The sequence below is a fragment of the Symsagittifera roscoffensis genome, chromosome 1 (assembly GCF_963678635.1).
Source record: "Symsagittifera roscoffensis chromosome 1, txSymRosc1.1, whole genome shotgun sequence".
In the NCBI taxonomy this organism is placed as follows: Eukaryota; Metazoa; Xenacoelomorpha; order Acoela; family Convolutidae; genus Symsagittifera; species Symsagittifera roscoffensis.
The window spans coordinates 83,643,807-83,665,551 of NC_087062.1; the positions used below are offsets into that span (position 1 = coordinate 83,643,807).

The 21,745-nt window shown below is 44.4% G+C and overlaps 1 protein-coding gene across 1 annotated transcript in view; it reads left to right on the forward strand.

The window, feature by feature from the left end:
• Positions 1–21,745, forward strand: part of LOC134851199 (medium-chain specific acyl-CoA dehydrogenase, mitochondrial-like) — a 423,273-nt gene that overhangs the window by 391,440 nt on the left and 10,088 nt on the right. Inside the window, exons 2-3 of the mRNA XM_063867176.1 lie at positions 17,934–17,964; positions 18,272–18,368. Coding sequence (XP_063723246.1) covers positions 17,941–17,964; positions 18,272–18,368 — 121 coding nt within the window. The 5' untranslated portion in view covers positions 17,934–17,940. The remainder of the gene's footprint in view (positions 1–17,933; positions 17,965–18,271; positions 18,369–21,745) is intronic.

Genomic DNA, 21,745 nt, shown 5'->3' on the forward strand with positions numbered 1-21,745 from the left:
AGACCACGCTAGATAACTTCAAGGAAGAACTGTGGAACACAGTGGTCAAATTCGGGGAACCGGTGTTGATGGGCACCAGGCTGGATGAAAAAGCAAGAAAGGAGTTGCTGAGCAAGATGGTCAAGTTAAGGGAGACGCGACAGAAGACCAAGGATGTTGAATGTAAAGACGGCTCTACTCTGAAGAAAAAAAACTGATGATAAAGTAATTAAAGTTAAGGGGGAGGACGAGATTAAGACTAGTAAAATGATTAAAAGTACTAATATCCTTAAGGCTCGAGCAGGGGGAGGCAAGAGTTGGAAGGGTCGGACCGGGACAGAGAGAACGAATCAGTGATGATAGTGACGACACCCCCAAGCAAAGATATAAAATCTCGAAAGAGGAATTGGGAGATAGAGGAGTTGAGCAGCCCGTCGGTGAATGCTGGACCCCACTGTTTTGAGGAACGTTTTTACTCAAGCAGGCCTGGAAACAGGTTCTACGGTTTTTTCTCAAGAGGTTTAGCACCCGGCGCTTAAGGTAATTTTCGGCTTAAGAGGGGGGCTAAAGAGGGGGGGGGGGGGGGGGTTAGAAGGGGGCTGGTTAGGTTGGAGGTTGGCAGTTGTGAATTGTAAAAAGGGGGGACTCATTAGAGTAAGTAATTGATCGACATCGTCGATTTAGTTACATTAGATTCTTACACGGGTTGATTATAAGAAGCGCATATCCAAATTTAACATCGAATTAAGGTAGGTAACCTGGTCGGATCGGGTGGAGGGAACGGACGTAGACAGTTTTTGTGATACCCCATAAGATCGCTAGCACTTGTACGAGTAGGTGTCTATACTTGAGTGGGTCTTTCCCATCGAAAAGGGCTCCCCATATTTCATCAACCGATGATATGACACCAGTTCGCCATGAGTCAGGAGCACCAGTGCCAGATACCCATCAATCCGAAGTGTCTCTACACCCCGAATGAACATGTACGCTGGACCCATGTTAAACAGTCACCTTGGGTAAACTAAGTATAAGGCTAGCAAGAGGCTTATGGGCTTGCCCAATAGTTCTTGTACAAAGGCCCCGAAAATGGTCTCTTTCGCACAAAACACTCCAGCCATGTATTTCTTTTCCCAACAAGGACTCAAGAATTTCCGGATCTCGTGATCTTTCCTCGTCCTCAGCTCACCTTTTGCATGCTCCGCCCAGAATCCTCCAATGGTGACCTTGTTCGCTGCCGAGACGAACCTAGCCACCGTTATCTCCCTACTCTCGGCTACCTCCAACTGTTCCCCAAAAAATTCCCAGATCTGCTTCACGAGAGATGGGGCACTCTCCCTTGTCTTTTCCGTAGCATTCTCTAGCCTTGGTGTTAGAAACGGCTACCTGCCTCTCTCTTGTGATAGTCGATACACCATCGCTTCCAGTTGCTTTTCAGTCGCAGCCACATTCTTTCTTTCGTTGCTTGGTCCCCTCGATTTGCTAGTGGAGCTCGTGATGGTCAAGTTCATACCTCGGAAACATAAGCTGGCTGTCAGGTGACTTATTATTAGGTGGTCATACCCTATTATCGGACTGAACTTCAGTTGCCTGGCGAGATTCGAGATCTCAAGTAAGAGGACCTCATCCAATACGATGAGGATGTCTGCTAATTCATAGAATCCTCTCAATGCGTGGGACACGTCCGCCCACGCCGCTGCCATTTCCGACTTCCGAAGTCTCAAGTTCGCGGGTTCCAGCTCCCAATTGGGAGCTGCCATCAGAATCCGCCATGCGTTCCTTTCGGCTATTAGGATCAAAATGGCATACACAAACTGCAGAGCAGGAGGCATGCTCGCGTATCCGGGGGACCTCATGAATACCACTTTCGTCTCAAGTCTAAATCGAGAACTGACATTTTCCTGCACCTCGTTCATCGCGGCAAACAACGTCTGGATAGCCTCCCAGATTTTCTTTGGCGTAGGCTCATCACCTTTCAACTGCTCTAGAAGCCCAGCCGCATGCAGGTGATCGTTCATTCCTGCGAACAGCAGTAGCTCTGGTTCACAAGGCATCTCTGACTTTATCGCCCCCACCAGGGTCAACATCTGGTTCAACTCTGCACCTGGCAGCGAGTATACCAGAGTTTCCGGCCAGAATAACTTGGGAGACGTTCCCTCGAAATCCGATCCCGTCACGATGATCACCCTCGCGGCTGCTGGATCCGCTCTATCGTATACTGCCAGTGTCTTGGCCAATTGGGCGCTGCCGCAGGATTTCCCATATCTTGGGTCGTCTGTCAATTTCGCACCCTCGTAAGCGGCGTCTTGTAGTTGCATCTCTTTTGGTTCCAGTAGCTTGTCTACTACCCTCAACTGCGCGGGAGTTGCCAATCTGATTCTGGCGATACTTGTTCGGTGCTTGGGGGGTTCCTGTCGATCGTAAAGATCCACTCAAGTATAGACACCTACTCGTACAAGTGCGCTGCAGGACTGAAGACGTTGCTGGTGGAGTATCTTCTGATGCAAAACCGACACATGACCAGTGAGGAGTAGAACCCAAAGACGAGAGATGAATGGAGGGAGGCGAATGGTGGTATCCCTCTACTGACCGATCTATGCCTGGCGATGGCGTCTGACCCAGTGGGAATGATCAGGGGACTAGAGGAGGTCGTAAGTTGTATCTACGGACCAGCGGTTAGGTACGCCTTTCCGGACCCTCTAGTGGCGGCATACCGCCATTTAGTAGTGCACGTGAGCTGAACTTTAGATGGGACGGCGCTGAACTGGTGTCGATAAGAGGTGCTGAGGGCTTGAATGAGTAATACAGTGCTCTTTGGGAAGGTGAAAGATCCCGAGGTGGTAGTGTTTAACTTCCGGGGGCAATTGCAATGCAGGATGGGGGGAAAACGTGAAGGCCCCACTGAGACTTATTCCAAGTTCTGGAATCTAAATCCCCTAACGGCGAACGGACAAGAGATCCTGAGAATCGCCGCGTGGAAAACTAACTTCGAGTTGATAAAAAGGGAGCTAGAGGCGACACTAGAGAAGGAAATCTTGCCCGCAACCATTCCTGAGTTGCCAACAGTCAGGAGAATGACCCTGGGGATGAATAGCTCCCTGGTAGTCCCATCCCTGTTCGCAAGAGCTACGGTAGAGAGGCAGCAAGAGGAGTTCACCGATGGCTGGGACCCCTTGTTCATTGGGTATACAGCAGCGGCCTACTTCCACACCTGTGATATCAAGATAAACTCATGGACGACTCAAGCGAAGAAAATGAGAGGTTCAATGCCTCCAAAATTCGAGGTGCGGGAGATCTTGAGAACGCTCGATCAGGCGAACTTGGAGAACACAACTCCGGTATGGGATGATGGCAGGATGATTGTGGAAGAAGGGCATGTCGCGCTGAAGGACGAGATGAAGTTTGCCACAAGAAAGTACCGGGCGCCTTACGGATTAGAACAGGTGGAAATGAAACAAGAAGGGAAAGAGCTGGATGCGGCAGGCTTGTTATATGTGGCTCTGACGGAATACAAGAAGCAGGACCCAGCGACACCATCACCCCTATCAGTAGGCACCCTTGGGGACGAGAGAAGCGGCCCCGTAGAAGACCGATATAGGAAGATACTTGAGAGAAGGCGAGCCGAGTCAGAAGAAGAAAGCATGGACGAAACTCTCAGTGAAACAGGAGAGGAAATTGAAGTGGGGAATACACCTGAGCGGAAACCAGCTGAGGAGGATTCCACCGCCCAGGAGCTACTGCAGGACCTGAGCGGAGATGATTGGGCGGACACTGCCACGCCACCTCTGACCTCATCACCTCGTACGAACCTGGAACTACCATTGACAAGCGAGACTTCCAACATGGGGATGATACTCTTGAGTACAGAAGAGAGCCAGAAGAACACGTTTGAGGGGAACAAGAGCCTGTTTCTAGGGACTCTGGATGAGAAGGCTTGGCGGGATTTCTTGAGCGAATTTAATCATGAGACGAAGAGTGAGACCACGCTAGATAACTTCAAGGAAGAACTGTGGAACACAGTGGTCAAATTTGGGGAACCGGTGTTGATGGGCACCAGGCTGGATGAAAAAGCAAGAAAGGAGTTTCTGAGCAAGATGGTCAAGTTAAAGGAGACGCGACAGAAGACCAAGGATGTTGAATGTAAAGACGGCTCTACTCTGAAGAAAAAAAACTGATGATAAAGTAATTAAAGTTAAGGGGGAGGACGAGATTAAGACTAGTAAAATGATTAAAAGTACTAATATCCTTAAGGCTCGAGCAGGGGGAGGCAAGAGTTGGAAGGGTCGGACCGGGACAGAGAGAACGAATCAGTGATGATAGTGACGACACCCCCAAGCAAAGATATGAAATCTCGAAAGAGGAATTGGGAGATAGAGGAGTTGAGCAGCCCGTCGGTGAATGCTGTCTCTGAGAAGAACTTGAGGGAGACTGTCCCCATGATCCTAGCGCGGTGGAAGATTGCAGCCTACAAGAATAGCTCCGAACCAAGGAGGCTAGCCGAAGAAGTGGAAGAGATAGAGGTCTCGACAAGTCTGGTAACGGAAGAAGGTTTCAAAAATCAGAAGGCAGGCTCGAAAAAGGGTTCGACGAATGGACAAACAGGGGAAGTGGATGTTGGCAAAGAATTGATCTCGAGCGAATATCAGGCTATTGGCAAACAAGTGACCAACGACCCTCTTGAAAAGAATGCGACAAGGAATACGGCTCGACTTTGGTGGGTGGCCCAAGAGACTATGAAGGAATTGGAGGACTGTCTGAAGAAGCTCGATCATGGAGTGTCCCGCAAGCGTCGCAATTGGGCTACTCAACAAAAAGCCGAAGTCAACAAGTTAGAATTGGGAAATCAGCTAAAGCGGACTTGGCAGAGCTTGTTGCGGGATTACTTTGAGGAGGCGATGAGAATGCCTTCGTCAGCATTGCCTCTGATGGCAAATCACTTCGTTAGAACAGCGGGACAGCTGATGTTCGCGTGGAGCCTAGTGGGAATAGAATTGGAGGTATTGATTTCACGTGATAGATTGAAATTGGGCAACAAAAGCCTAGAAGTCTATCAAATGCTGGACAACATGTCGCGAGAGATAATTCCGGTTTGAGTCTGGCGAGAAGAAAAGATGCCACTTGTTTTCTGAGGTGGATAAGGTCCGTGATGACTAATAATACCGTCCAAGCGTGTCATCAGAAGGCCATGGGGAGCAAAACCATGGAGAGAAGAGTCTCCACCGTCATACTGAACGTGTACCAGAGTACGGGGATCGAGAAGGAAGATGAATCGAGGCAATCTCTAGAGAACCATGGGAAACTTGATGAGATACGAAGACTCCACATCAGGAAATTTGAAGAGGGGCATGTTGTGCATCGCAACTTGGCCTTGGCTGAGGATTATTCGAGACCCAATAAAAAGGGAGAATATCCATACGTGTCTGGAGTGATGGGAATAGCGTACAATCCTTTCTTGAATTCAGAGGCCGGTAGCGCTCACAGGAATCACGAGGTGACGGAGCTGTTTAAGTTTTGGACGGAGAAGATAATCGTAATCGATTCAATGGAGAGGGAGAAACCGAGCCTAGGCCTGCTACTTGAGGCGACACCCAAGGTGATAAGCGTGCCGCGCTCGAGCAAAAGAGTGGAATTGAGGATGGGGAATGGAAATGGCTTGTTGACTACGAATTTAGGAACGGTTTGGAAATTGCTGAGACCCTCCTGGTGTCCACATCCCCATGCGAGCTTGATTGAAGAGGTCACGGAACGAGTGAGGCTAACACCAACAAAAGATGAGGATCTGGAAACTTTGGACGTAATACACAAATTGATCCTACCACAGAGTAAAAAATCGGGAGAAGCAACGAGTAAGCTGGGATCAGTAAAGAAGTTGGAACCTGGCAGCTATCTTGACTTGACGTGTGGAGGTGGAAGGCACACCTGTGATGGGCGATCAAGTGTCAAAATACAATCTTTCCAGAGAGAAGACCTAGTCGCTTGGTTTGGTGAAATAACAGAAAGAGAGAAGAGCGAGGTGCAGATAATGGCTGAGTGCTATACGAACACTACAGTGAATATAGCAACGGCGCTGGGGTTCTTCTCTAGAATGTGTAGTCTGCAATCACTGGAGATGCTGGAGTCTGAACACCATTTGGTGAGTCCGTTAAGCGTGGAGTCGTGGCCGGGGGCGTTGCAAACCACCCAGAAACATATCAGAGGGTGGAAAATTGGTCTAGAGGCGGAGATGGGATTTCCCGTGAGCGAAGCTTATGGCCTGCCTGTAGTCCTTGGTGGGATCAGTAATGGCCAACCTATGTGGGAGCCATTATCCATTGCACATGGCAATGGTGGAGGTATCCAGCCAAAGGATACTAGTGGATTAGGCTTTCTCGGTACCCAAGTGCGTACGACTGGCTCGAATGCCGCAACATTCACACAGGCTGTTGAGGAAGATCCTGGGAACGGTGCCAAGGGCACAAAGAGATGACTTGAGTGAGATCTGGGGAGAAGAACTCTTGAGCTTAGAAGAGGAAATCACGAGTGATTTTGAGAGACAGAATGCCATCGGGAAGCCGATGAGTAGTGTCCCAGCGCCGGAGGAAAATGATATGGCGCACAAGAAAATGGTGGAACTAGAGCCTCTGCTGGAAGCCTCGGGAGAACGTAATCTCCGAAGCATAGAGATTACACATGGGGAATGCCCATGCCATTGCTTGGCGCAGACAGTGTGGTACCCGGAGCATCCAAACCTTTGTTTAGTGTGGGATGTAGAAGAAATTCGGTCAATCGGGTTACCCGATCATCAGCAGAAGAATTCCATTTTGGTATTAAGTACGATGTTGGCGTTGCGATGGATCGAGGAAAATGTAACGAAATATAGGGAATCGAAGACACCCACGGCGGAATCGATATACGCTATAGATTACAGCAGGAGAATTGAGTTGTTTGAGACTGCATGCAAGGTATTTGCCATACCAATGAAAGTCAGGCATGTATGGAGCCGCATAAGGTTCTTTTCGTGGTTTCGAGCGACGTTGACATCTTTTTGTACATGGCGACGAAAGATCACATGAAGAAATATCAGAAGAAATATCGACAGTTCCTGGCAGAAATAGGACCTTCCTGGCCTTCAAGGAACCTCTGCTGACCCATCGAAATGCGATCACGGCATGTTGGAAAAGAGTCGGTAGGGTGTCTAGAGATAATACCAAAGCAAGAGAATTGATACTGGAGGTGGACCTGGCGAAGAACGTGAGCTTGAGCCTGCACAATTTCTTTCGCTTGAACAGGGAATTGAAAGTGAAAGGTTTACCGAATCAAGCAATGAGGTTGCAGGAGCAGTAGGAGTGGATGCGATCCTTCGAGCAATTGAAAGCATGGGAAGAAACCGTGATCAGCTCTGATGATGAGGAAGCGCTGCTAAGGCAGATCACTGTATCAAATTCATCGGTCCTAGCACTTCGAAGGCTAGGAATACAAAGTGAGCAGAGAGCTCAATGTGGGTTTCTTGAGTCTTGAGAGGGAAAAGAGGGGGCTCGAGTAAAAACTCGGATGAAATCCGAAGGTCAGGAAAAAGAAATTTTAACGAAACAAAGTATTGTTATTAATATGCAATAATTATTATATAAATCAAAGTGTTGCATGACAATTTCCTGATTGGATAGGACAAAAGAAATTTTAATCATAAGCTTCAAATGCAGAGATTTAAGGTGCAGGTATATGAAAATTTTGATTGCTGTTCAGCGATACTTTGACAATTTTATATGGTTGTGAATTTTGGGGTGTAGATAAACTTAAGTCTGCTGCAAACTTATGTAAATGACCACTGTCACTATATCTTGAGCAACAATCGGTGTTCTGGGGACTCACTGGCAGGGGCAACACGCGATGAGGCAATCGATCTTGAGTCCGGGGGTCATGTGCCAGTCGGTCATATTTGGAAATTTGACCTTGAGGAATACGAACTACTTAATTTTGGGATGAAATTTAATTTTTCAAAAATTCGAATTGAGCCTGCCATGCTCAACTTTCTCGTGAAAACTGAAAATCTCAGAAATACAAAATCAGAACGAACGGACAACAATCGCGGGAAAGTGGTCAATTTAGGCAGCGGAAAATTGCTATTCGCAATTTCCGACATCTAAATAATACGAGAGTAGAGCTGTCCTATCTTGATACAGAAAACAAAGAACATCGAAATTTAGTTGAATCAGAGTGAACCATCGCTGGAAAGGTGGACAACCGAGGTGTCCCAATGGTCCAGAACCAAAACTCCATTCTTGAGATTAAACTTGTTTTCGATTAGAACTTACTGAACCAAACTTAATTCCCCAATTCTCAAGATATTTGGCGGTTGTAAATTGTAAAAAGGGGGGACTCATTAGATTAACTAATTGATCGACATCGTCGATTTAGTTACATTAGATTCTTACACGGGTTGATGATAAGAAGCGCATATCCAAATTTAACATCGAATTAAGGTAGGTACCCTGGTCGGATCGGGTGGAGGGAACGGACGTAGACAGTTTTTGTGATACCCCATAAGATCGCTAGCACTTTTACGAGTAGGTGTCTATACTTGAGTGGGTCTTTCCCATCGACAAGGGCTCCCCATATTTCATCAACCGATGAAATGACACCAGCTCGCCATGAGTCAGGAGCACCAGTGCCAGATACCCATCAATCCGAAGTGTCTCTACACCCCGAATGAACATGTACGCTGGACCCATGTTAAACAGGTACCTTGGGTAAACTAAGTATAGGGCTAGCAAGAGGCTTATGGGCATGCCCAATAGTTTTTGTACAAAGGCCCTGAAAATGGTCTCTTTCGCACAAAACACTCCAGCCATGTATTTCTTTTCCCAACAAGGACTCAAGAATTTCCGGATCTCGTGATCTTTCCTCGTCCTCAGCTCATCTTTTGCATGCTCCGTCCAGAATCCTCCAATGGTGACCTCGTTCGCTGCCGTGACGAACCTAGCCACCGTTATCTCCCTACTCTCGGTTACCTCCAACTGTTCCTCAAAAAATTCCCAGATCTGCTTCACGAGAGATGGGGCACTCTCCCTTGTCTTGTCCGTAGCATTCTCTAAACTTGGTGTTAGAAACGGCTACCTGCCTCTCTCTTGTGATAGTCGATACACCATCGCTTCCAGTTGCTTTTCAGTCGCAGCCAAATTCTTTCTTTCGTTGCTTGGTCCCCTCGATTTGCTAGTGGAGCTCGTGATGGTCAAGTCCATACCTCGGAACCATAAGCTGGCTGTCAGGTGACTTATTATTGGGTGGTCACACCCTATAATCGGTCTGTCAATTTCGCACCCTCGTAAGCGGCGTCTTGTAGTTGCATCTCTTTTGGTTCCAGTAGCTTGTCTACTACCCTCAACTGCGCGGGAGTTGCCAATCTGATTCTGGCGATACTTGTTCGGTGCTTGGGGGGCTCCTGTCGATGGGAAAGATCCACTCAAGTATAGACACCTACTCGTACAAGTGCGCTGCAGGACTGAAGACGTTGCTGGTGGAGTATCTTTTGATGCAAAACCGACACATGACCAGTGAGGAGTAGAGCCCAAAGACGAGAGGATGGAGGGAGGCGAATGGTGGTATCCCTCTACTGACCGATCTATGCCTGGCGATGGGGTCTGACCCAGTGGGAATGATCAGGGGACTAGACGAGGTCGTAACTTGTATCTACGGACCAGCGGTTACGTAAGCCTTTCCGGACCCTCTAGTGGCGGCATACCGCCATTTAGTAGTGCACGTGAGCTGAACTTTAGATGGGACGGCGCAGAACTGGTGTCGATAAGAGGTGCTGAGGGCTTGAATGAGTAATACAGTGCTCTTTGGGAAGGTGAAAGATCCCGAGGTGGTAGTCTTTAACTTCCGGGGGCAATTGCAATGCAGGATGGGGGGAAAACGTGAAGGCCCCACTGAGACTTTTTCCAAGTTCTGGAATCTAAATCCCCTAACGGCGAACGGACAAGAGATCCTGAGAATCGCCGCGTGGAAAAATAGCTTCGAGTTGATAAAAAGGGAGCTAGAGGCGACACTAGAGAAGGAAATTTTGCCCGCAACCATTCCTGAGTTTCCAACAGTCAGGAGAATGACCCTGGGGATGAATGCTCCCTGGTAGTCCCATCCCTGTTCGCAAGAGCTACGGTAGAGAGGTAGCAAGAGGAGTTCACCGATGGCTGGGACCCCTTGTTCATTGGGTATACAGCAGCGGTCTACTTCCACACCTGTGATATCAAGATAAACTCATGGACGACTCAAGCGAAGAAAATGAGAGGTTAAATGCCTCCTAAATTCGATGTGCGGGAGATCTTGAGAACGCTCGATCAGGCGAACTTAGAGAACACAACACCGGTATGGGATGATGGCAGGATGATTGTGGAAGAAAGGCATGTCGCGCTGAAGGACGAGATGAAGTTTGCCACAAGAAAGTACCGGGCGCCTTACGGATTAGAACAGGTGGAAATGAAACAAGAAGGGAAAGAGCTGGATGCGGCAGGCTTGTTATATGTGGCTCTGACGGAATACAAGAAGCAGGACCCAGCGACACCATCACCCCTATCAGTAGGCACCCTTGGGGACGAGAGAAGCGGCCCCGTAGAAGACCGATATAGGAAGATACTTGAGAGAAGGCGAGCCGAGTCAGAAGAAGAAAGCATGGACGAAACTCTCAGTGAAACAGGAGAGGAAATTGAAGTGGGGAATACACCTGAGCGGAAACCAGCTGAGGAGGATTTCACCGCCCAGGAGCTACTGCAGGACCTGAGCGGAGATGATTGGGCGGACACTGCCACGCCACCTCTGACCTCATCACCTCGTACGAACCTGGAAATACCATTGACAAGCGAGACTTCCAACATGGGGATGATACTCTTGAGTACAGAAGAGAGCCAGAAGAACACGTTTGAGGGGAACAAGAGCATGTTTCTAGGGACTCTGGATGAGAAGGCTTGGCGGGATTTCTTGAGTGAATTTAATCATGAGACGAAGAGTGAGACCACGCTAGATAACTTCAAGGAAGAACTGTGGAACACAGTGGTCAAATTCGGGGAACCGGTAATGATGGGCACCAGGCTGGATGAAAAAGCAAGAAAGGAGTTGCTGAGCAAGATGGTCAAGTTAAGGGAGACGCGACAGAAGACCAAGGATGTTGAATGTAAAGACGGCTCTACTCTGAAGAAAAAAAAACTGATGATAAAGTAACTAAAGTTAAGGGGGAGGACGAGATTAAGACTAGTAAAATGATTAAAAGTACTAATATCCTTAAGGCTCGAGCAGGGGGAGGCAAGAGTTGGAAGGGTCGGACCGGGACAGAGAAAACGAATCAGTGATGATAGTGACGACACCCCCAAGCAAAGATATGAAATCTCGAAAGAGGAATTAGGAGATAGAGGAGTTGAGCAGCCCGTCGGTGAATGCTGTCTCTGAGAAGAACTTGAGGGAGACTGTCCCCAAGATCCTAACGCGGTGGAAGATTGCAGCCTACAAGAATAGCTCCGAACCAAGGAGGCTAGCCGAAGTAGTGGAAGAGATAGAGGTCTCGACAAGTCTGGTAATAGAGGTCTCGATAAGAGCTACGGTTGAGAGGCAGCAAGAGGAGTTCACCGATGGCTGGGACCCCTTGTTCATTGAGTATACAGCAGCGGTCTACTTCCACACCTGTGATATCAAGATAAACTCATGGACGACTCAAGCGAAGAAAATGAGAGGTTCAATGCCTCCAAAGTTCGAGGTGCGGGAGATCTTGAGAACGCTCGATCAGGCGAACTTGGAGAACACATCACCGGTATGGGATGAAGGAAGGATGATCGTGGAAGAAAGGCACGTCGCGCTGAAGGACGAGATGAAGTTTGCCACAAGAAAGTACCGGGCGCCTTACGGATTAGAACAGGTGGAAATGAAACAAGAAGGGAAAGAACTGGATGCGGCAGGCTTGTTATATGTGGCTCTGACGGAATACAAGAAGCAGGACCCAGCGACACCATCACCCCTATCAGTAGGCACCCTTGGGGACGAGAGAAGCGGCCCCGTAGAAGACCGATATAGGAAGATACTTGAGAGAAGGCGAGCCGAGTCAGAAGAAGAAAGCATGGACGAAACTCTCAGTGAAACAGGAGAGGAAATTGAAGTGGGGAATACACCTGAGCGGAAACCAGCTGAGGAGGATTTCACCGCCCAGGAGCTACTACAGGACCTGAGCGGAGATGATTGGGCGGACACTGCCACGCCACCTCTGACCTCATCACCTCGTACGAACCTGGAAATACCATTGACAAGCGAGACTTCCAACATGGGGATGATACTCTTGAGTACAGAAGAGAGCCAGAAGAACACGTTTGAGGGGAACAAGAGCATGTTTCTAGGGACTCTGGATGAGAAGGCTTGGCGGGATTTCTTGAGCGAATTCAATCATGAGACGAAGAGTGAGACCACGCTAGATAACTTCAAGGAAAAACTGTGGAACACAGTGGTCAAATTCGGGGAACCGGTGTTGATGGGCACCAGGCTGGATGAAAAGCAAGAAAGGAGTTGCTGAGCAAGATGGTCAAGTTAAGGGAGACGCGACAGAAGACCAAGGATGTTGAATGTAAAGACGGCTCTACTCTGAAGAAAAAAAAACTGATGATAAAGTAATTAAAGTTAAGGGGGAGGACGAGATTAAGACTAGTAAAATGATTAAAAGTACTAATATCCTTAAGGCTCGAGCAGGGGGAGGCAAGAGTTGGAAGGGTCGGACCGGGACAGAGAGAACGAATCAGTGATGATAGTGACGACACCCCCAAGCAAAGATATGAAATCTCGAAAGAGGAATTGGGAGATAGAGGAGTTGAGCAGCCCGTCGGTGAATGCTGTCTCTGAGAAGAACTTGAGGGAGACTGTCCCCATGATCCTAGCGCGGTGGAAGATTGCAGCCTACAAGAATAGCTCCGAACCAAGGAGGCTAGCCGAAGTAGTGGAAGAGATAGAGGTCTCGACAAGTCTGGTAACGGAAGAAGGTTTCAGAAATCAGAAGGCAGGCTCGAAAAAGGGTTCGACGAATGGACAAACAGGGGAAGTGGATGTTGGCAAAGAATTGATCTCGAGCGAATATCAGGCTATTGGCAAACAAGTGACCAACGACCCTCTTGAAAAGAATGCGACAAGGAATACGGCTCGATTTTGGTGGGTGGCCCAAGAGACTATGAAGGAATTGGAGGACTGTCTGAAGAAGCTCGATCATGGAGTGTCCCGCAAGCGTCGCAATTGGGCTACTCAACAAAAAGCCGAAGTCAACAAGTTAGAATTGGGAAATCAGCTAAAGCGGACTTGGCAGAGCTTGTTGCGGGATTACTTTGAGGAGGCGATGAGAATGCCTTCGTCAGCATTGCCTCTGATGGCAAATCACTTCGTTAGAACAGCGGGACAGCTGATGTTCGCGTGGAGCCTAGTGGGAATAGAATTGGAGGTATTGATTTCACGTGACAGATTGAAATTGGGCAACAAAAGCCTAGAAGTCTATCAAATGCTGGTACAACATGTCGCGAGAGATAATTCCGGTTTGAGTCTGGTGAGAAGAAAAAATGCCACTTGTTTTCTGAGGTGAATAATGTCCGTGATGACTAATAGTACCGTCCAAGCGTGTCATCAGAAGGCCATGGGGAGCAAAACCATGGAGAGAAGAGTCTCCACCGTCATACTGAACGTGTACCAGAGTACGGGGATCGAGAAGAAAGATGAATCGAGGCAATCTCTAGAGAACCATGGGAAACTTGATGAGATACGAAGACTCCACATCAGGAAATTTGAAGAGGGGCATGTTGTGCATCGCAACTTGGCCTTGGCTGAGGATTATTCGAGACCCAATAAAAAGGGAGAATATCCATACGTGTCTGGAGTGTTCGGAATAGCGTACAATCCTTTCTTGAATTCAGAGGCCGGTAGCGCTCACAGGAATCACGAGGTGACGGAGCTGTTTAAGTTTTGGACGGAGAAGACAATCGCAATCGATTCAATGGAGAGGGAGAAACCGAGCCTAGGCCTGCTACTTGAGGCGACACCCAAGGTGATAAGCGTGCCGCGCTCGAGCAAAAGAGTGGAATTGAGGATGGGGAATGGAAATGGCATGTTGACTACGAATTTAGGAACGGTTTGGAAATTGCTGAGACCCTCCTGGTGTCCACATCCCCATGCGAGCTTGATTGAAGAGGTCACGGAACGAGTGAGGCTAACACCAACAAAAGATGAGGATCTGGAAACTTTGGACGTAATACACAAATTGATCCTACCACAGAGTAAAAAGTCGGGAGAAGCAACGAGTAAGCTGGGATCAGTAAAGAAGTTGGAACCTGGCAGCTATCTTGACTTGACGTGTGGAGGTGGAAGGCACACCTGTGATGGGCGATCAAGTGTCAAAATACAATCTTTCCAGAGAGAAGACCTAGTCGCTTGGTTTGGTGAAATAACAGAAAGAGAGAAGAGCGAGGTGCAGATAATGGCTGAGTGCTATACGAACACTACAGTGAATATAGCAACGGCGCTGGGGTTCTTCTCTAGAATGTGTAGTCTGCAATCACTGGAGATGCTGGAGTCTGAACACCATTTGGTGAGTCCGTTAAGCGTGGAGTCGTGGCCGGGGGCGTTGCAAACCACCCAGAAACATATCAGAGGGTGGAAAATTGGTCTAGAGGCGGAGATGGGATTTCCCGTGAGCGAAGCTTATGGCCTGCCTGTAGTCCTTGGTGGGATCAGTAATGGCCAACCTATGTGGGAGCCATTATCCATTGCACATGGCAATGGTGGAGGTATCCAGCCAAAGGATACTAGTGGATTAGGCTTTCTCGGTACCCAAGTGCGTACGACTGGCTCGAATTCCGCAACATTCACACAGGCTGTTGAGGAAGATCCTGGGAACGGTGCCAAGGGCACAAAGAGATGACTTGAGTGAGATCTGGGGAGCAGAACTCTTGAGCTTAGGAGAGGAAATCACGAGTGATTTTGAGAGACAGAATGCCATCGGGAAGCCGATGAGTAGTGTCCCAGCGCCGGAGGAAAATGATATGACGCACAAGAAAATGGTGGAACTAGAGCCTCTGCTGGAAGCCTCGGGAGAACGTAATCTCCGAAGCATAGAGATTACACATGGGGAATGCCCATGCCATTGCTTGGCGCAGACAGTGTGGTACCCGGAGCATCCAAACCTTTGTTTAGTGTGGGATGTAGAAGAAATTCGGTCAATCGGGTTACCCGATCATCAGCAGAAGAAGACCATCTTGGTATTAAGTACGATGTTGGCGTTGCGATGGATCGAGGAAAATGTAACGAAATATAGGGAATCGAAGACACCCACGGCGGAATCGATATACGCTATAGATTACAGCAGGAGAATTGAGTTGTTTGAGACTGCATGCAAGGTATTTGCCATACCAATGAAAGTCAGGCATGTATGGAGCCGCATAAGGTTCTTTTCGTGGTTTCGAGCGACGTTGACATCTTTTTGTACATGGCGACGAAAGATCACATGAAGAAATATCAGAAGAAATATCGACAGTTCCTGGCAGAAATAGGACCTTCCTGGCCTTCAAGGAACCTCTGCTGACCCATCGAAATGCGATCACGGCATGTTGGAAAAGAGTCGGTAGGGTGTCTAGAGATAATACCAAAGCAAGAGAATTGATACTGGAGGTGGACCTGGCGAAGAACGTGAGCTTGAGCCTGCACAATTTCTTTCGCTTGAACAGGGAATTGAAAGTGAAAGGTTTACCGAATCAAGCAATGAGGTTGCAGGAGCAGTAGGATTGGATGCGATTCTTCGAGCAATTGAAAGCATGGGAAGAAACCGTGATCAGCTCTGATGATGAGGAAGCGCTGCTAAGGCAGATCACGGTATCAAATTCATCGGGTCCTAGCACTTCGAAGGCTAGGAATACAAAGTGAGCAGAGAGCTCAATGTGGGTTTCTTGAGTCTTGAGAGGGAAAGGAGGGGGCTCGAGTAAAAACTCGGATGAAATCCGAAGGTCAGGAAAAAGAAATTTTAACGAAACAAAGTATTGTTATTAATATGCAATAATTATTATATAAATCAAAGTGTTGCATGACAATTTCCTGATTGGATAGGACAAAAGAAATTTTAATCATAAGCTTCAAAAGCAGAGATTTAAGGTGCAGGTATATGAAAATTTTGATTGCTGTTCAGCGATACTTTGACAATTTTATATGGTTGTGAATTTTGGGGTGTAGATAAACTTAAGTCTGCTGCAAACTTATGTAAATGACCACTGTCACTATATCTTGAGCAACACTCGGTGTTCTGGGGACTCACTGGCAGGGGCAACACGCGATGAGGCAATCGATCTTGAGTCCGGCGAGTATGTGCCAGTCAGTCATATTTGGAAATTTGACCTTGAGGAATACGAACTACGTAATTTTGGGATAAAATTTAATTTTTTAAAAATTCGAATTGAGCCTGCCATGCTCAATTTTCTCGGGAAAACTGAAAATCTCAGAAATACAAAATAAGAACGAACGGACAACAATCGCGGGAAAGTGGTCAATTTAGGCAGCGGGAAATTGCTATTCGCAATTTTCGACATCTAAATAATACGAGAGTAGAGCTGTCCTATCTTGATACAGAAAACAAAGAACATCGAAATTCAGTTGAACCAGAGTGAACCATCGCTGGAAAGGTGGACAACCGAGGTGTCCCATGGTCCAGAACCAAAACTCCATTCTTGAGATAAAACTTGTTCGATTAGAACTTACTGAACCAAACTTAATTCCCCAATTCTCAAGATATTTTTTCTTGTGGTATTTTGGTAATGGCCTTTAAGCTGTAACGGGTTTTTAGTCTCATGTCGCAAGTGAACCGAATTGGCTCCGACCGTTCGAGGTAGAAAAACACAAGAGATAGTGTCCCTGACTCTTGAGCCAATGGTTATAGGTCCTATTCTTCTTTAACCTCATATGTGACCGAAGTAGGCGACTGTTACAAACTTTAAAATTGAAGTTATATTACAATGTCTTTTCTATTCTGGAATTTTACTTGTTATTGGTCCTCAATATTAAAATGAAGTAATTCCGTGGTAAACAAGAACAATGAAGCAGTCGCCTTCTTCAAGAGATTTTCAAGCTTTCTTAATATCATCACAAAGCGAAACTTTCTCCCAGTTGATTGTAAACAATCATGCCGGCTGAAAAAATTCATAAAAAGTAATTGTTCCTATAAACGCAAACAAAATCACATCAAAAATTCAAAATTGCAGTAAATGGAATGAACTAAAATTTTTGTCACTTTATTTCGCTTTTTCAGTTGTTGCTTAAAAAAATGGTTACGTGTCATGCACGCTCAAATCGAAAATTTAAATAAAATCTTGTCAGTCCAAACTGACCCTTCCCAGTTTGTTCATTTTGGTAAATTAAATAAGACCGTTAATCGTAAAAATCAACACGTTGTACGCCAAAACTGCTCTAGGTAAATTTCGTTGGTGACGTAAGTTTTCGGGGTCATTCTTGTCGAATAGTACAGTTCGATTCCACACTTCTGGCCCAAGCAGAGCTGCAAATTTTTTTCCCGATATTTTTAAGCTCTGATTTTATACATTGGTGGATTGTTCCACCATTTATTTGTATCAGAACCTCACCCTTGCCAATAGGCCTTACCCGTGGATTTTTGTCCAGAGGCAGGTCAATGCGATTTTTTGTCGCCTCCGGTTTATTCGACTGGGCGATATGATGAAGGACAAGTGAAGAAACTTCAGTTACCATGATAATTTCCATTAAGCCGCACGAAGAATTGTTTTCAAAGTTTCTTTTGTTTTCATCCACTTGAAGTACTTAAAGTACATTTCAAGTCGTCTGGTGGGAACACATTCCTAAACGAGTACCGATATTTCTCTTCTTGGTACGCTGCCGGGGTTGAGACGGCTATGCCTCCCGGAGTCAGTCTTTATATTTGTATATCGTTTTCTATTTCAAAAATAATTAATTGCTTTTTTTAGCTATATGATGAAGCTCAAATTCATCAAGGTAAAAAACTAATAATAGTTTTTCAAATTCAATCAAAATAGTGTTTTGTTTATGTGATTCAGATCAATGATTGCCAAATTTTTGCTCGTTGTCTGAAATATTAGCTGAAGTTCTGATATTAGCCTAGCTTAAAAATAATATCCAAAATTCTGATTTTATAATTCTAAATTTTACTTTCAGTTCAATTCAGTGAACAAAATTTAGCAAAGAATCAAATTGTAAAAGAAAGCAATGAGTGTTTGCTGTGTTGTTGACTTCGCACTTCTCATATTCTTAAATTTTTCGAGTTCCAAATGAATGGTTTTAGAATTTGGTGCCCAAGAATGTCACAGGAGTTTGCCGCCCTAGATGCTTCTCAGTGTCAACAAAAGCCGAGGAGCTTGCAGTCGGAGGGCTCAATTTTGGTTTGTTTCTTTAACTTATGTTGAATCTGAAAGTGAAATTAACAATGCATTTTATTGGTGAAATGGGACATGACCAAGTTTTTCTTTTCATTGCTATTGCCGGCTTTTCTTTGCGATTGCCGGCTTAAAGTTTTTATTTCTAGAAAAAGAACAATGTGATTTATCACAGCGACAGATATGGCTATCTAGAGCTTTTATAATACACTTGTGAGCTAAAAGCTCTCTATACTATGGTAGCAGAAATATGACTTAGGAAGAAAAGTGAAACCATTTACGATTGTTACGGCTGTGACATTTTTGGATGTCATTAGATATGATTTCAATTATTTCCAGCCAATTAAAGTTTATTCTTTTATACTGGTTTTCAATTAGGTTAATTTCATTAAGTTTCAATGAACTATTAGAAGCCTCTTATTTAAGTCGTGTACGTTTTGTCCTCGCGATCTTTTAAAAGTTTTCTAATGTTAATTCAGTTGCTAAGTGTTGGGCTAAATACGCTCTCCAGTGGCAAACGAGGAAAAAGTTGCCAATGAAGTTTACTTTCAAAAGTGAATTTCGATTATCAGATTTCTCAGCAGGATAAATTAAATTACCCATGGAGCAGTTTTTTTTCCAAATATGCTAGTTTTGTCACAAGTGTCACTCATAAAAGATTCCTGAAATTGAAAGAATTGATATATTTTGTCTTAGAACTTAAATAAGTTGAAAATTCTTCAGGGAAAAGTCAATCATTTTTTTGTTCCCTTGAGTTCATACCTCTTCAATGGTCTGTTGGCAATATTTTCCCTTGTTGTAGCTTCGAAGTTTTTTATTGATCTATTGTTTAAATGAAACTCTAATCCAGTATTGTCGTTTTAGTTAACGCAAAACACTAGCCAGTTATAAACCGAGGAACACGTGCTATCAGACTGCTAATAATGTGCAGCAAAAGTGCAACCTAAAGAAAAAGTGTTTTTTTTTCGTTGGATAATTTTTAGTTAGTCGAAAAACATTGTTGGTTCAACGAACGGCAGCCAAGTTTTGTCGGCTTATTTTACGCTACGTAATTTTTAATGCTTATTCTATGGCAACAACGCTGCCTCTTTTCTCCAAAAAACTCAGTATTTTAAGACTGCTGGCAACTATGACAATCTGGCGGCTTAAATTGAATTTACTTAAGAAATTTAACCTCAGAAGTTTTTAAGAGTAATGATTGTAGTGACTCTTAAGAGGTCTAGGTGATTTTTTAGCTTAACCGGTCTGTCTACCTACTACACCTTCTAAATTGTTAGTTCTGGCAGTTGACTCAGAATTTTTAATGAAGTTTTGTTACGATAATACTTAGCAAGGTGTTCCGACTTTTTCACAAGACGATCTTCACAAGTTTCATTGAGCGAAGTGAAGACACTTATATAGGCCATTGATTTGTATAAAAATTTTGCGATTTTTTCAAATTCATTTGCTATATAACGCTCCTAAATGACGGATTATTAAGAGTAATGAACGTAGTGAAGACTCTTATATAAGTCTTGCTGATTTTTTTTTATCAGGAAAAAGTTTTAAATTATTGACGCACTTAGGTATAATGCACTTTTTGTGTTCAATTAAAATTCATCTGCTGAAAGTGACTTAAATGGCACTCTCCAAATACGAACGTGGAAATGGCGTAAAAAAACGTGAACGATTAGTTTTGAAAATGGAATATAAATTTTAAGATTTCCAGCGGAATAAAAATTTTACCCGATGATCGAGTTTTCTCTAGTTTAGTTAATGTTAACAAAAAAGTGCCAATCATAAATTGTTCTAGAAATTCAAAAAGCTTAAAGGGCATCCATTTTTTTCTTTGAAATTCGAAAGTTGAGATTTTGAGATTTTTTCAACGAATTCAGTGTGTTTTTTATGTTAACTTGCGTTCATTGCTCTTTTCCAATCTTCGATTGGCTATGTTCAAAAGCCTAAAGTTGCTAATAGCGATGAAAAAACATATTACGTTTAGTTTCGAATGTGGATTTAATTTTTTGGTTTGAGTTGAACAAAGAAAGCTACATATTGATCCATTTTTCTCAAATTGGATTTTCTTCAAAAATTACCAAGGCATAAAAGAGTCTTGAACAATCAATGAGCCTCAGGGATATATATGGGTTTTTGAAAATGCCAAGAAAAATCAGTCGTCTTTTGTCGGTTTGCCGAGTTCATTGATACTTTTCCTATAGTCTGTTGGCTATGTTTTTGACTTGTAGATTTCTTTTTTGCTTTTTTAAATAATAATCAGCACCTTTTTTTAAATATGAACACGTGAAATGGATTGGCCTGTGATCATGCTCGATGTTTTTTTGTCCTTTCATATAAAGGATTTTTTAAACATCAAGCCAAAAGTTATGAATATTAGTCTTAATTTTTTTTCATCAAAGCTAAATACGATATTTGTAAACACTTTTCCAGTCGTTTTTTGATTGTTTTTTCAGTTGTTCATATTTTTAGTTTGCTTTTCTTCAGGAAAAGTCTTAGAATTTGTCCCGACTTAAATTTAATTTTTCGCGGTTTGACCTTTAATTTCTTAAAGTTCATTTCTTTTCCATAGTTAAAACGAAGGTAAACTCAAGTATCGAACAGCATACCTTTTGATTCACTTCTATAAAATTGGGAAATTTAATCAATTAACTGTCAATCATAAATTGTTGACATTGAAAGAGCTTTTAAGGCCAAGTTTTATAGTTAGAATATCGAAAGTTCGATGTTTTTCCAGAAAAATTTAATGACTTTTTTTGGTTTCCTTGCGCTCATTGGCTGTTTTTCAACTGTCTGCTAGCTATGTGTTTTTAAGGGTAATGAACGTAGTGAAGACATTTATGTAGGTCTTGGTAATGTTTGTTTATTTTTTTTCCAGTAAAATGCTCTAATAACTACCAATGTGCAGATTAATGCATTTATGAACGCACTTAGGAATATATGCACTTTTTGAGTTCAATTGAAATTCATCTGCTGAAAGTTACGTAAAAAGTTTTCTTGAAACACGAACTTGCAATTGGCGCGAATTTCTAGTTTCGATAGTGGAGTTTAATTTTTAGGTTTCTAGCGGAATGAAAACTTTACCTATTGATCCAATTTTCTCAATAGTTTTTTTTCTGTTTACTTGCGTTCATTACTCTTTTCTAACTGTCAATTGGATATGTTTAGTTAAGTTCTAGTTTAAAAAATGTCGACTTGTTCGTAATAAAATTGTGGAAATCTTTGTGATGATAATAAAGTTTTGAACGAATAAAGGTTAAGAGTCTTTGAGACGAGGCGGCGTGGCCGGATTGCTTTTAAGAGATACTAAAATGGCGTTTGCGGTTTGCTAATTCATATTATTGGAAATTATGTAACTTTGTGTTCAGCTTTGCGAGTCAAGTCCAAAT